The sequence below is a fragment of the Mastigoproctus giganteus genome, chromosome 13 (genome assembly GCF_048544385.1).
Source record: "Mastigoproctus giganteus isolate SK-2022 chromosome 13, ASM4854438v1, whole genome shotgun sequence".
Lineage (NCBI taxonomy): Eukaryota > Metazoa > Arthropoda > Arachnida > Uropygi > Thelyphonidae > Mastigoproctus > Mastigoproctus giganteus.
Genome location: NC_143587.1, coordinates 161,475,726 through 161,492,783, shown reverse-complemented (window position 1 = coordinate 161,492,783; position 17,058 = coordinate 161,475,726). Strand labels below are relative to the sequence as shown.

The 17,058-nt window shown below is 37.1% G+C and overlaps 1 protein-coding gene across 2 annotated transcripts in view; it reads right to left on the bottom strand.

Moving 5' to 3' along the window:
- LOC150076557 (calcium-transporting ATPase sarcoplasmic/endoplasmic reticulum type-like) overlaps window positions 1-17,058 on the bottom strand; it is a 346,227-nt gene that overhangs the window by 238,043 nt on the left and 91,126 nt on the right. For both annotated transcript variants that reach the window (XM_090387973.1, XM_090387974.1), the window contains exons 4-5: window positions 16,739-16,821; window positions 5,955-6,068 (exon numbers count right to left, since the gene is read on the bottom strand). In XM_090387973.1, coding sequence (XP_090244099.1) covers window positions 5,955-6,068; window positions 16,739-16,821 — 197 coding nt within the window. The remainder of the gene's footprint in view (window positions 1-5,954; window positions 6,069-16,738; window positions 16,822-17,058) is intronic.

The window sequence follows — 17,058 nt, the reverse complement described above, 5'->3', positions numbered from 1 at the left end:
GGGCGGATTTGCGATTTATACAGAGTGAGCAGCTGTTTGGAAGAAAAGTAACACCGAGAGCGAAAGAGAAAACCAAGTTTTATAGATTAGCATTAGCATAAGTAGAGGCATATGATGCAAGAAAGCAAGCTTATTCAGCATCAGCCAAAAAAAAAAAAAAAAAACCTCTCCCATTTCACCCCTCCGTTCGTTCGAAATACCTGTCCAGTTGAGCTTTAAATTTGTTTAGGCTATCAACTTCAACAACAAGTGATGGAAGTCGGTTCCACCAACCAACCACCCACTGGCCAAAGGCAAATTTCCGCACATCTATCCGACATCCGTCCTTCCTCAATTTGAATTTATGCCCTCTGAGGTGATTATTCTGAGAAAGATGAAGAATCCCATTGGCATTGAGCATGCTCAAACCATTCAAAGCCTTATACACCTCTATCAGATCACCTCGCCGGTGCCTAGTCTCCAGACTCTGTAATTTGCAAAACTTAAGCCTTTCTTCGTAAGCGCAACCCTTTGTTCCATTTACTAATCTTGTTGCCCTTCTCTGTACCCGTTCCAGCAGATCTACATCCTTCTTGAAATGAGGCCTCCAGACCTGTATACAGTACTCAAGATTGGCCTAACTATTGCCTTATACAAGGGAATAATCACCTCCTTATCCCTGCTAGAAAAATTCCTGTATATCATTGACAAGACACCATGAGCTACTCTTGCAGCTCGTCTGCACTGCTCAGAGAACTTCATATCTGCCTGCACAATTACCCCCAGGTCCTTTTCATTCTCCACCACTGTCAGTGTAGTACCGCAGAGTTGATACATTGCTCTGGGGTTACTGTTACCCATATGTAGTACTTTACATTTGTCAATGTTAAACTTCATTTGCCACCTGTCAGCCCATCTGTTCAACCTTTCCAGATCCTGTTGCAGCAGCATAGCGTCAGTAGTGTCCTTAACGACCCTGCCAACCTTTGTATCATCTGCAAACTTAGACATTAAACTTGATATCCCATCATCAATATCATTCATAAACACCGAAAACAACAATGGACCCAACACTGAACCTTGAGGAACTCCACTAATAACATTAGTCCACGTTGAGCAGTGTCCATTGATTACCACTCTCTGTCTTCTGCCACTCAACCATCCCCATATCCATAGCAGCAATTTGCCTCCAATGCCACACTGCTCCAATTTGTGCAGCAGTCTTCCATGTGCAACAGTATCAAAAAGCCTTTCTAAGATCCAAATATATAATATCAAAGTTATTCCCTGCATCCAGTTCTTTTGTGACTACATCATAGTATCCAATCAAATTGGTCAGGCAAGACCTGCCCTTAACAAAACCATGCTGCGTCTGAGCTATAACTGAATTCTTGTCTAGATGATCCTGCAGTGCTTCTTTAACCAGTGCCTCCATTAATTTACCTGGAACAGAAGTTAGACTAACAGGTCTATAATTACTTGTGTCAGCCTTTGATCCTCCTTTGTGAATTGGGGTAACATTTGCACATCTCCAGTCTATGGGTACCTCCCCTGAGTCCAAAGAAGCTCTCATAATTATGGCTAGGGGTTTGCATACTTCCTTTGCTGCCTCCTTTAATATAACTGGATAGATCCCATCCACCCCAGGTGCCTTTTTTATGTTTATCCTCAACAATCTCTCCTCCACTTTCCTCTCAGTTATTACAAAATCATCCAGCTCACTGCCAATGTTTACTTTACCTACATCATTCTCCTTCCTGAATAACTCCTCATGCGTGAATGTAGATGCAAAATACTCGTTTAGATTGTTAGCCACCTGAGCAGGATCCTCAACTGAGCAGGATCCTCAATAGATGCAGAGGAAGCAATATTTGTAATGTGCTTGTGCCAAGAGAGATGAGAACCTCTACATCCTTCCTAAAATGAGGCCTCCAGAACTGTATGCAATACTCAATGTGTGGCCTGACCACTGCCTCACACAAAAAGGGAAAACCACCTCCTTATCTCTGCTAGAAAAGTTCCTGTATATCACTGACAAGACCAAATGAGCTGCTCTGGCAGCCTGTCTGCAGTGGTCTGAACACTTCATATCTAATGGCCCAATTACCCTCAGCCCTTTTTCATTTTCCACTACTCTGAGAGCAGCAGTGTAGTACTACACAGTTGGTACATTACTCTGGGGTTATTGCTACCCATATGCAGTACTTTGCATTTGTCAATATTAAACTTCTGTTGCCACCTCACAGCCCATCTGCCCAACATTTCTAGATCCCGTTGCATCCACATACCATCATTACTGTCATTAACAACCATGTCAACCATTGTATCATCTGCAAACGTGGACATTAAGTCTGTTATACCTTCATCAATATCATTGATAAATATAGACAACAATGGTCCAAACATCGAACGCTGGGGGACTCCACTAATAACATTAGTCCACAACAAGCAGTGTCAATTGATTACCACTCTCTGTCTTCTCAGGCTCACCATCCTTTTATCCATAGCAGCAACCGTCCCTTAATGCCATACTATTCTAATTTCTATAGCAGCCTTCTATGTACAACAGTATCAAAAGCTTTCCTGAAATCCAAGTATATGATATCAAAATTATTTTTTGCATCCAGTTCCTTTGTGACCATATTGTAGCATCCAATCAAATTGGTCAGGCAAGATTCCCCTTCAAGAATCCAATCAGCAGAGTCTGCTCAAGCAATTCAAAGCAGTGGGAGAAGACAGAGTGGTTATCAATGAACACTGCACAATAATCAGGGTATGCTGCTGCAACAAGGTCTAGAAAAATTATGCAGATGTGCTGAGAAATGACAATTGAAATTTAACATTGACAAAGGCAAGGTATTGCATATGGATAGCAGTATTCCAAGAGTAACATATCAATGTGTGGCATTATACTCAGGGTAGTGGAAAACGAAATTGTGAAGTTAGGTATATAGTTCTTTAAGCAGTGCAGACAGGCTGTCAGAACAGTTCATGGGCTTTGTCAATGCTATACAGGAATTTTACTAACAGGGATATAAGGAGGTGATTTTCCCTTTGTATAAGGCAATAGTCAAGTCAAATCTTGAGTACTGTCACAGGTGTGCAGCTCTCATTTTAGAAATGATGTAGAACTGCTAGAATGGGTACGGAGAAGGGCAATGTGATTAGTGAGGGGAACAAGGGGAACTCTTACCAAGAAAGGCTTTATTTCTGAAAATTGCATCTGGAGAGTAGGTATCCTGCGAGGTCTGAATGAGGCATTTAAGGCTTTGAATGGCTTGACCAAATACAATGCTGATGGGATTCTTCCTCTTACTCAGACTGTAACATGAGGGGCCAAAATTCAAATTGAGGAAGGATGATTGCATCCAGCCAACAGGAGCTTGATTGATGGAACAAGGTTCCATCCATTGTTGTGGAAGTAGAAAATTTGAATAAATTCAAGAAAGAATTAGTCAAGTATTGAAGGGGATGAACAGATGAAATGGGAATTTTTTTTTTTTTTTTTTTTTGATTGATGCTGAATAAGCTTGCTTTCTTGCATCATTTGCCACTATTAATACATTAATACTAATCTAACACCACAATCAGATCACCTGAGGTGATCTGATTGTGGTGTTAGATTAGTATTAATCTAACACACCTCACAGGTGCCTAAGTCTCCTAAGCCTATCACCTCACAGGTGCCTAAGTCTCCAGATGCTGCAATTCGCAAAATTCAAGCCTTTCTTGAGAATGCCTTTGTTCCCTGGAGCAATCTCATTGCCCTTCCTGTTCCGCTCGTTCCACCAGCTCTTTATCATTCCATTGTATAAGGCACACAAGATGTGTGCCTTATACAATGGAATAATCACCTTCTTACTGCTGCTAGAAAAATTCTGTATATCATTGACAAAACACCACAAGCTGTCCTGGCAGCCAGCCTGTACTGCTCAGAGAACTGCATATCTGACTGCACAATTATTACAGGTCCTTTTCATTTTCTGTTATGCACCACACGATACATTACTCTGGGATTACTGCTATCCATATATATATGCAGTACTTTGATTTTGTCAATGTTAAACTTCAATTGCCATTTCTCAGCCCATCTGTCTAATTTTTCTAGATCTTGTTGCAGCAGCTAATCCTCATTACTGTCAGTAACCATCCTGTTAACCTTTTTGTAACATCTGCAAATTTAGAAATTAAGCTTGATATATCTTCATCAATATCATTAATAAATACAGAAAACAACAATGGGACCAGCACTAAACCCTGGGATACTCCACTAATAACATTAACTCATGAAGAGCAGTGTCCATTAATAACCAGTCTCTGTTTTCTCCCACGCAACCACCCCTTTGTTCAGAGCAGTAACTTGTCCTTAATGCCTCAAATCCAAGTATATGTTATCAAAATTATTTTTTGCATCCAATTCCCTTGTTACTGCGTTATAATATCCAATCAGATTGTCAGACAAGATCGATATTATGGCTAAAAGGTTTGTTTACTTCCTTTGCTGCCTCTGTTAATATAACTGAATGGATCACATCCACCCCAGGTGCCTTTATTAGGTTTAACTCTGATAAGAGTCATGTTATGACTCTGACTCTTATAATATTATTATTATATTTTATATATTTTTATTATTCTTTCTCTCCATGTGGATTTAGGATTTATCCTCAAATAGATTTATTTTCACTAGATTTCTTTACCTCAAACCTTACATTGAGTAAAGTTAAACTTCAACTGCCACCTCTTAGGCATATCTGTAACTGATGAAATCAACCTGAAACACTCAGCCTGGTTCCAATTATTTAATGTCCTATATGAGTGTGTTTAAATCATCAGCAATCATTGAGAGCTTTCTCTCTATACCTTCACTAATATTATTTTAGATCAGAACTTGATTGGTTTTTTGGTTTTTTTTTTTTTTTTTTTTTTTTTTTAGGAGCATTAGCAAATAAGGCCATATTGCTCTGGGAATATGCGGTGCTCATTCCCTGACCTTTCTGCATCCTCCGTATTTGGTGGTCACGGGCTCGAACCTCGGTCTAATCAAGAAGCGTGTGCTACGCACTGCTGCTCCTTCCCACCTGGCTACGGAGGCGCCGATCAGAACTTGATAGGTGGCCCTCAATACTGATTATGCTCACTTCATTAATCTGCTAGGAGGAAAGCTAATTTAGTGCCACCCATGCCTCATTTTAGTCAACCTGCTTCTAATATACTTGGGATCTTTTCAGTAATCTTAGCACACTACTGTACAAACTGGCGCATGCTGAGGGACAGAATCAAAAGTTTACTAAAATCTATAAGAAGAATATTCAGTTTGTTTCCAACATCTAAATGCTTTATAGTGACAGATTTGTCATGCAAGACCTTCATCATGGCAGATTTTTCAGGCTAGACCTTCCCTTCACCAACTTGCATGATGATCCTAAACGGAGTCATAGCACAGGTTTGTGCTATGACTCCATTTTCCATCAAGTTATTTTAAGATTTATAACTAAATAATATACAATTATATTACTTAGTTGTAAATTATATTAAGGATCTGGTATACACAGCACTTTATCTTTTGCTAAATATATACTTTAATAGCTCTTTCCATGTTTTCTGTATTTATTTTATTAAAAAATGTATCACCTGCCATTAACTGAAATGTGGATAAATCACTTTTCATTCTCAGTCTTCACTAGGGCTCACAGTAATTGTATTTTGAACAATGAAATAGCAATGTTACTCTCTAATGACTTGCATAATATGATCACTCAAGAGCTGATGATTTCTCTTGCAATCTTTGTTTTTACATCAGATACGATACTCCATTCAGTCTTTCTAATGAAGAGATGTATTCTAATTTGTAAAACATCAATATATTAAATTTTATGTTTATCCAACATACTGTGTATTGGTGTTAATTCTTAAATCAGTTACGAGCTCCTACAAAATATCATTAAGAACTTATATCAAAACAACAGTGAACTTACTTGCCACACACCAACAATTGCATTGGCAATGAGAATAAGCAGAATAACAAAAGGCTCTACGAAGGCAGTAATCTGCGAACTTTCATCTTCATGTTCTTCAAATAGTGCTAACACCTGGAAGACAATACAATAAAAAAATTACAAAGAGGACACATTGAACATTACTGTATTTATTTATTCAGCAATAAACCTAACTTCGCTGTCATTAGATTATAAGTTAAATGTATAGGGAGACAAAACTGGATATGCAATGACAATTGCTTATCTAACATGAATTATTTATCACTGATTCATGTTATATGCAACATGGTTTAATTCAACTGAAAAAAAAGGGAAAAAAATTACTTACAACAGATTAAATCTACCCAAATATTCAATTAATATAACAGGAAAACAAGGAAATAATCATAGCACTAATGTTTCATGGCTCTGTTTAAATTATTAATGTTATACTGGATAGATGAGACCATATAAAATATGGTTGTAATTGAATGCAGGTAACAGACAGAGAGTGGTAATCAATGGACACTGCTCATCGTGGACTAATGTTATTAGTGGAGTCCCTCAGGGCTCAGTGTTGGGTCCATTATTGTTTTCTGTATTTATAAATGATATTGATGATGGTATATCAAGCTTAATGTCCAAGTTTGCAGACGATACAAAGGTTGGCAGGGTTGTCAAGGACACTACTGACACTATGCTGCTGCAACAGGATCTGGAAAGGTTGAGCAGATGGGCTGAGAGGTGGCAAATGAAGTTTAACATTGACAAATGTAAAGTACTACATATGGGAAACAGCAACCCCAGAGCAATGTATGAACTCTGTGGTACTACACTGACAGTGGTAGAGAATGAAAGGGACCTGGGGGTGGTTGTGCAGGCAGATATGAAGTTCTCTGAGCAGTGCAGATGGGCTGCAAGAGTAGCTCATGGAGTATTGTCAATGATATACAGGAATTTTTCCAGCAGGGATAAGGAGGTGATTATTCCATTGTATAAGGAGGTGATTATTCCATTGTATAAGGAGGTGATTATTCCATTGTATAAGGCAATGGTCAGGCCACACCTAGAGTACTGTATACAGGTCTGGAGGCCTCATTTCAAGAAGGATGTAGAGCTGCTGGAACGAGTACAGAGAAGGGCAACAAGATTAGTGAATGGAACAAAGGGTGCTCTTACGAAGAAAGGCTTAAGTTTTGCAAATTACAGTGTCTGGAGACTAGGCACCAGCGAGGTGATCTGATAGAGGTGTATAAAGCCTTGAATGGTTTAAGCATGCTCAATGCTGATGGGATTCTTCCTCTAGCTCAGAAAAATCACCTGAGAGGGCATAAATTCAAATTGAGGAAAGACAGATGTAGGATAGACGTGCGGAAATTTGCCTTTAGCCAGCGGGTGGTTGGTTGGTGGAACAGACTTCCATCCCTTGTGGTGGAGGTTGATAGCCTAAATAAGTTTAAGGCTCAGCTGGACAGATACTTTGAACGAACAGAGGGGTGAAGTGGAAGTGGGGTTTCTTTTTTTTTTTTTTTTTTTTGGCTGATGCTGCATAAGCTTGCTTTCTTGCATCAAATGCCTCTACTAATGCTAACAATAATTAAACTTTTACTAACCTAACTTTTGCATATATTTTCTGGACAATTTAATGATATGTAGTCCTAATATATGAATCCTATGCACATGAATACTAAGTATTCATGTGTATATCATTATAGTTGGTCTATATGTTGTACTAGCAGTTCTTTAGAGGGTGGAAGATAAAAAGTACAATACCGATTTTAGCGATATATTGTTTAATATCAATATATCAATATACTAAAACATTAATTTGATATCATGTTGTAAATTATAACGAATGAACAATTAAATACGACCTCATCCCAAATTAAATGTTTTCTGCCAAGGAAGTGCGAAATATGCCTGTACTTGATTAATGTTCCATCTAGTAATTTTACTCATTAAAGTACTTTTTACTCAAGTGGAAAATGAAGTTTAAAATTGACAAATGCAAAGTACTGCATATGGGTAGAAGTAACCCCAGAGAAACGTACCAACTGTGTGAAACTACAACACTGGGTGGTAGAAAATAAAAAAGACCTGGAAGTAATTGTGCAGTTAGATATGAAATTTTCTGAGCAGTGCAAACAGGCTGCCAGAGCAGGTCATGGGGTATTGTCATATACAGGAATTTTGCAAGCAGGGAAAAGGAGGTGATTATCCCTTTGTATAAGTCAATGGTTAGGCGACACTTTGAATACTACCTACAGGTCTGGAGGCCTCATTTTAGGAATTTTGTAGAGTTGCTTGAGTATGTACAGAGAAGGGCAACAAGATTGGCGAGTGGAACGAAGGGGTCCTCTTACCAAGAAAGGCTTAAGTTCTGCAAATTGCAGTGGCTGGAAACTAGGCACCTGTGAGGTTATTGGATTGAGGTGTATAAGGCCTTGAATGGATTGAGCAAGCTGAATTCTGATGAGATTCTTCCGCTTGCTCAGATTACGAACCTGAGGGGGCTTAAATTCAAATTGAGGAAAGATTGTAGAATAGATGTGTGCGGAAATTTGCTTTTAGCCAGCGGGTGGTTAATTGCTGGAATAAACTTCCATCTGTCATTGTGGAAGTTGATAGCTTAAATATATTCAAGGAGGAATTAGACAAAATTTAGAGGGAATGGATGAGTGAAATCATTTTTTTTGGCTGATGCTACCTAAGCTCATACACATGCTTTCTTGCATCACATGCCTCTATTACTACTACTACTACTACGCATTAAAAAACTGTTGCTATAAAGTTCAAAATTAGCATTTTGCAAAAGAAGTTCATTTTGATCATTATGAACTAACATTCTGCCTGCATATTTTTACCAGCACCAGTTTAGGGCGAAGGAGGGGGGGAGACATGTAATAGAAATGGAAAATTGCAATGATTACAGGGTCCCAAGGAATTAGTACAAAGGGTACTAGGAAAGTTTTGCAATACAGCTTTGTTTATTTAATTTTTTCAAAGTAATTTCCTCTACATTCAATACACCTCTCCATCCTCCGAAACCAATCTTTAAACCAGTTCTGCCAAGTTTCACTACGGAGTAAAGCACACTCGTTGTCCCAAGCCCGTAGAAGGTCCTCATCACTGGAAAACCGCCTCCCTTTTAGCTTCATTTTCACATGCGGGAACAGTGCAAAGTCGCAGGAAGCAAGGTTTGGACTGTAGGGAGGGTGCTCTAGAAGTTTCAGTCCTGTCGTGGTCAAATATTCGGTGCAGGCTTTGGCGCGGTGAGCTGGAGCATTTTTGTGATGGAGGTACCAGGTGTCCATTCTTGACTTTGGCCGCAGGTTCTTCATAGATCCAATGACTTTAGGCAGGCATTGTTCAGTATACCACTTAGCTGTGACTGTCTTCTGTGTGTCCAAAACGACACGTTCCACAATTCCACTCGATTTGAAAAATACAGCTATCATTTTCTTCTTTACAGATCGGGATTTTCTGACAATTACGGGTGTGTCGTCATCATTAAAGACCCAAACTTTGTTTTGAGCTTGGTCGGCAGATCGTAATAGTACAGCCAAGTCTCGTCACCTGTCACGATGTTGTTCACATACCGAGATTGTCCCTTATCAAACTTTTTTAACATCTCCCGGCACCAAGTCACACGTCGTGTCATCTGCTCTTCAGTCAGTTGATGCGGCACCCAGAGAGAACAAAGTTTCTTCACGTGCAAATGATCTTGCAGAATCGAACGAATTGCTGGTGCATTTAGGCCCAAAGTATCCTCTATCTGTTGGTAGGTCACTCGCCTGTTTTCGTCAAGCATTTTCCTCACAGCAGTAACGTTTTCCTCCGTAACTGACGTTCGTGGCCTTCCCGGCCTCTCAGAATCCTCCAAAGTGAAATTTCCCCTTTGGAATTCTCTATACCACCTGAATATCGTTGTACGATGTGGACAATCATCATCTAGTGCAAGAGTCATTTCTTCTAAGCACTGGTCTATGGTTAAACCACGCACGAAATAACACCGCAAAACTGTCCTTATCTCATTTCGTGACCACGATGCCATCGCAAGCACTTTACACTCTCACTACTAATGAATAACTGAGCCCATCGACTTGGCGCGGCGGCTACTATGCACGTATGAACATGTCTCAACATGCAGCAACAAGCAGTTTCCTGTGATTCATTGTTGCGTCATATTGCAAAACTTTCCTAGTACCCTCTGTATGAGAAAGTTCAAATTCAGTATCCATTTTGTTGTTTTTGGATCACTGTATATTCATGTAATTCGTGCAACATATTTACCACATGAAATAATTAAGTCCTTTTCTGTAACTGATGTTTGTCCCATCTTGATTTTTTATTTTTAAAAACTCCTTTTTCTAAACAATGCAACATACAGGAGATCTAAATCTCATATGTCCAGACATTTTATTATTACTATATTATTTCTCCCTGATGGGGGGATTTTCACCCAATGACAGGTACTGGTACCAAGTGCACAGAGTGGTTTTATGTCCAGCTGCAATTACTGTTGGTCAAGGAACTCTCTGACTATCCTACAGGTGTTCAGGATTGCAACTTTTCCTACTGAAAAAGCATTAGGAAAACTACTACTGTGAAAGCATTCGCAAGAATGTTTTCGTTAATCAAGGATGAAAATTAGAGGTTTGAAGGTGATCAGACACCACCCTAGTTCTAACCATAAACAATGCCAACCAGCGATCTGCCAAAGTTCCTCAGCGGGCACCTTCCGGGAAACCAAAGTGTTTGAGTATTTAGAGAAGTATGGTTCAAATCTGAAACTTTATGGAAAGGCAGCATCAATTCCTTTAAGCTGCAGGCTTAATTTGACTCAACACAGAAAAACTTTGTTATTATTATTTACTTTATTGAACTTTATTTATTAGTATTATTATTCGTGGCATGATGCAACAAGGAAGCAAGCTTATAAAACATCAGCCAAAAAAAAAAAAAAAAAACCTCCCACATCACTTGTCCACCTTCCAATAATTTGCCTAGTTCTTCCTTGAATTTATCAAACAGCCCACCTCCACCAGATGGAAGTTTGTTTTAACAGTCAACCACACACTGACAGAATGCAAACTTCCCCATCAGAACTGAGCTTGTTCAATTATTCAAAGCCTTTAAAACCTCAATCAGATCATATCACTATTACCTAGTTTCAATACATTGCAGTTCGCAGAACTGAAGACTGTCTTGGTAAGATCACCCTTTCATTCCCCTCACCAATCTCATTGCCCTTCTCTGCAACCATCCTAGAAGATTTAGATCCATCCTAAAATGAGGACTCCAGAGCTGTAAGCAGTACTCAGTATGTGGCCTAACCATTGCCTTAATACACAGTATAATAATTTCCTTGTCCCTGCAAGCGAAGTTCCTGTATATATCACAGACAAAACTTAATGGGCTGTCCTTGCAGCATGTCTGCAGTGTTCAAAGAACTTCATAGCTGACTGCACAATTACCCCAGGTCTTTTCCATTGCCAGTGTGATACCACACAGTTAGTATGTTAATCGGGGATTACTCCTACCCATATGTAGTTCCTTATATTTATCAATGTTAAACTTCAATTGCCATTTCTCAGCCCAATAGCCTAATCTGTTTAGATCTTGTTGCAGCAGCTAAACCTCATTACTGTCATTAACAATCCTGTCAATATTTTTGTAACATCTGTAAACTTAGACATTAAGCCTGATTGTACCTTCATCAATATCATTAATAAATATAGAAAATAACAATGGGCCCAACACTGAATCCTGGGAGACTCCACTAATAACATTAGTCATTAACAATATAAGGGTCCATTAACACTCTTTATCTTCTCCCACTCGAACCACCCCTTTATGCAGAGCAGTAATGTATCCTTAATGCTACACTAATCCAATTTGTACAGCAGTCTTATGTGCAACAGTATAAAAAGCTTTCATAATTTTCTGAAATCCAAGTAAATGTTATCAAAATTATTTTTTGCATCCAGCTTCTTTATTATTGCATTATAATATACAATCAGATTGGTCAGACAAGATCACCCTTTAACAAATCCATACTGTGACTGCAGTATAAATGCATTCCTGTCCAGATGATCCTGGATTATTTCTTTAACCACTGCTCCATTATTTTTCCCCAAAGTTAAGCTAACAGGTCTGTAATTATTCATGTCACCCTTTGATCCCCCTTTCTGAATTTGGGATACATTTGCACATCTCCAGTCTATAGGGACCTCTCCTGAATCCAAAGATGCTCTCATAATTATGGCTAAGAGTCTGGTTACCTCCTTTGATGCCTTCCATAATATAACTGGATAGATCCCTTCCACCTCAGGCACGTTTTTATGTTGAGCTTCAACAATTCCCTTTCCACTTTCCTCTCAGTTATCAAAAAATCACTTAGTGCCTTGATGAACTTCTGGTATTCCCCTCAATAAAGAACTCCTTGTGCGTGAATGTAAATGCAAAATACCTATTTATTTTTCAGCAACCTGGACAGGCTCATCAAGAGTTAAACCGTCGTCATCAAGTGGACCAATGCAATTCAAACCCTTCCTTCTACTGTTAACATAAGTAAAGAAATCTTTGCTGCATTTCTTGCCATTCTTTGCCAGAGACTTCTCCTTAGCATGCCTAACCTCCTTTGTGACTTGACTACAGGCTAGTTTATATTCTAACAAGCCTTCTGTATCACCAGATAATTTATATGCATCCTATGAATTTTTCTTCTCTGCCACAAGTCTCATCAATTCATCTGAGATCCATTTAGGTCTAAGCTTGGAATGGTATTTCTTAATTTGTATTCTTTCTATTCATATGGTGGCATTCATACGGTGTTCTTTCTATGATTTATCAGAATTTTGTAAATAGAGAGGACATCATTCCCTCCTTGTATCTACTTGCAAAATTCTTCTCTATATATGGTGCATCCACACTTGAAATAATATTTACAGCTCCAGAGGATACATCTAAAGAAAAACAGAGAACACTGGAGAAGGTAAAAAGAAAGGAAACTAGACTGGTGAAAAGCACTAAACATTATCATAATGATCAGCAGCTTAAAAGATGTGGTCTGCAGAAGTTAGGAACTAGACACCTTATATTTGACTGAGGAAAATATGGCACTTAGAGGAATTAGTAAAATAAATCAGGGAGGAATATTCTCGCTGATGAGCAAGACATGAACTAGAGGGAACAAACAAAATCTTAGGGAGTAAAAGTAGACTCGATTTTATGAAGTTTACCTTCAAGCAGTGTGTTGTAGGATATTGGAATAAGTTGCCCACATGGATGGCCAAAGTGAACAGTTTGGCAAAATTCACTTTTTGCTTTTTGACTGTGGGAATAATATGAGTGGTTACTTATTTATTTTTATTTTTTTTTTGGCAGATGCAAAATAAGTTTGCTTTCTTGAATCATTATACTATTTTACAAACACTAAAATGAAAGAAATTCTGACTTCAGATTAATAGCAACATTATAAATGGCATGTGACAAAACGAAGAGGAATGAGAAAGGATCACCACCTTAAATGGGCTACAGAAAATGATTATCACCTTATGGTTCTGCTTTTATGTCAATTTCGTGAACATAGCTTTAGAAAAGGAACTTAGCTCAGTAAAACAGACATATAAATTGATAATTTGCATAAATAAAATGTGGTTATGTTATAATCCTGCTTATCTGAGTATTGTGGTAATTCAAATACTCATCCCCCTGAATCAATTGGTTTGGACTGCTGGTACTGCTTTATTTTTTATATCCTGTGCAATCTCTGCAATGTTCCCTATCCTATTTTGCTGGTTCTCCTTTCACATCGAAAGATTTAAATCTACCAAATATGACCACAGAACAGGTACAAAATTGACTTTCTCTTATATATTCTCAAATTTAAAAGTACTAAATATTTTATATTCCTTTTTGCTTTTGCTTCTTAAAAGGTGTTGCACTGGAAGAAAGTTGCAAATCTCTTATATTTCCAACTCTCATACATTCTAAACAAAATTATTGACCAATAGTCTCTAACCAAAAGAAATATCAAAATCAATCCATTTATATTCCATTTAAGTATATAATATCGGTATAAATACACCATAGTTAACCCATAGATTTGAGCTACGATTGTAGCGTAGAAGGCATCGTTTTAATTGTATCTCATAATGTGGTTGCCTTCACAACAAGATAGCTACTATTGAATTACTTCAAATAAATAACGCTTCTCTAGTAGAGAAGACTACTGTTATTTATTTTAAGCGTACCCCCACCCAGACAATCGTTTCGAAGCTTTTTGGCTTCGTCATCAGTGGGCGGGTAGGTAATACAACAAACCATCTCAGTTGCGAAGTTATATCCACATTATGAGAGATGCCAGAAGGGTGTGGTGGTAATGTATTTGGAAAATTAAATGCACTAGGCATAATCCTTATGGGTTTTGATAATTAACTATATAATATCGGTGTAAATACACCATAGTTAACCCATAGATTTGAGCTACGATTGTAGCGTAGAAGGCATCGTTTTAATTGTATCTCAATTGGGTGGTGGTACGCTGAAAATAAATAACAGTAGTCTTCTCTACTAGAGAAGCGTTATTTATTTGAAGTAATTCAATAGTAGCTATCTTGTTGTGAAGGCAACCACATTATGAGATACAATTAAAACGATGCCTTCTACGCTACAATCGTAGCTCAAATCTATGGGTTAACTATGGTGTATTTACACCGATATTATATAGTTAATTATCAAAACCCATAAGGATTATGCCTAGTGCATTTAATTTTCCAAATTCCATTTAAGAGAAATAAAGCTTGAGGTTTTCTGACAAACGATCTAAGGAGGAAATCATCCAACATCCTGTACATTTTCATGCATTTTATGACATACTTAATGATGATTGTGAAATAATAAATATCATTTTCCATGAAACAATATTCTGTCAGAAAGTCAATTCTACTTGGGAGATCTAGGATGGATTTAGTCTGTGGTACTGAATCCTAATTTGTAAAGCTTGTTCAACATGCAAAATGACAACAACAATACTACAGTGTCCATCTTTGAAAAATTTTAGTTCAATATTAATAATAGCAATAAACTAACCTTAATACAATCAATGCTTCAAATAATTTACAAACTTCATCTCCTGTAAAGTATAAGGCATTGGCTTTTAAGGTTACATTAATATTGTTACAAAACTTGAAGCTTACAGCTGATTAAAAAAATTAGATATTAACAGCAACAATAAACATAGTTCTTATTTAATAGTTAATTTATATAATTAACTTACATGACATACAAATAAAAAATAAATAAAAATTGTATAAATTTTCCAGCATATAGCAAGTGAAATTATATACTATTATAAGAGAGTACAGTACTGAAAAAGTTTTGGCCTATCACAGAAAGAATAAAATAATGTGAAAATTAATCAACTTTAATTCAATATAATAAACTTCTAGGGGTTGTTGTTGTTGTTATTTGGTTTTTAGGAGCATTAGCAACTAAGACCATATTGCTGCGAGGATATGGTCATTCCCTGACCTTTCCACATCCTCCGTATTTGGTGGTCTCTTGGTTAAACTCAAACACTGGTCTAATCAAGAAGTGTGTGCTATGCACTGCCGCTCCTGCCCACCTGGCTATGGAGGTGCCACTTCTAGGGGAAATAAACACTTGATTCAATGTCCCCCTCATTAAGTAGAACATACTGTCTCAGTTTTTTAATCAGTTTTTTAAAAATGAACTACATGAATAACAGCACATCACTATTTGTCCAAAAGAGTCTCCCTTTTAAATATATTTTCAGTGTAGGAAACGAGTAGCAATTCAGGACAATATCTGGGAAACAGAATGAGTGTTAACAACAATTCATAAAGCTAAATTGTTGACCATATTGATGGTTATAGGAAACTTGTGGTTGAGATCATTATCATGTGGGAAGAGGATACAGAGTTCCCACTACATTTGGCCTTTAATTGCTCATGAAATTTCAGTAGCAAGTGATAGCAGAATAATATTCATCCATAATGGATCCTCTTCTTTTGAAAGTAAATGCATATCACATGACCCTTCTTTGTGCTAAAAAAACTGATGCCATCACAATGATAGCATCCTTCTAAAATCACTTGTAATGAAAATATTCTTCGCAATCCCTTGTTTAGTCCTTGGATCATAGTAATGAATTTGAACTTCATCCATGGTCACCAACTGTCAGCAAATTTGTCTGAATCTTAGATAAATTTCACAAGAATTATCTTTGCACAATTTGTCCTCTCCCTCTTCTGGCCCAAATTCAAATCTTTTGGTACCAATTTTGCCTTTTTTTTTTTTTAAATCCAATTCTTAGCAGATAATATATTTATCTGCAAAGCATATTTATCTACACAGCATATTTATCATCTTTGCTGTGTACTCTAATCCAAACAGACAATCTTTCAAAATCAGATTAAGAACAAAACATCAATGTTTTCTGTGATTCACACAGTCTTGGATCAGCCAGATCTGAATTTATCACTGACAACTCTATAACTCCATTTTAATTCAGCAATCAAGAGCTCTATGAAGGGCAATCATCATATTCTCAGATTTTCTTCTCATGCAGTCCTTTCAAAAATAATGTTTTATTAAACAGTTGTTTTCTTATATGAAAACACACATAAATGTTTCCAATTTAATATTATTTGGGTTTACTTTAATTTTCAAATAATGAAACGTGGTAGACCAGAAACTTTTTAAATACTTCTCATAATGAAATGCTGTAAATGAATTTATAAAAATAAATTACTTACAAATGATATAATAGCTGCAAGAAGTAAAATTTTTACTAAAAGATCATCAAACTGTTCAAGGATTAGCTGCCACAGTGGTTTTGCTGTTTAAAAAAAAAATAATAAAATTATCTCAGATAAGTTTTCTGTTTGTGTCCAACATCCAAATAACAATAAGCAAATAATCACAAAGCCTTAAACAGAATATAATCATACAGTTTTAGAAGTATTCAGTTTATATAAAAAATAGTGACTAAAAAAAGTAATTTAACTAATAGCATAAAAGCTCTTGACTGGAAGTTAAATGATTTTATGATAACTGAAAAGAAGCTGGAGGAGAA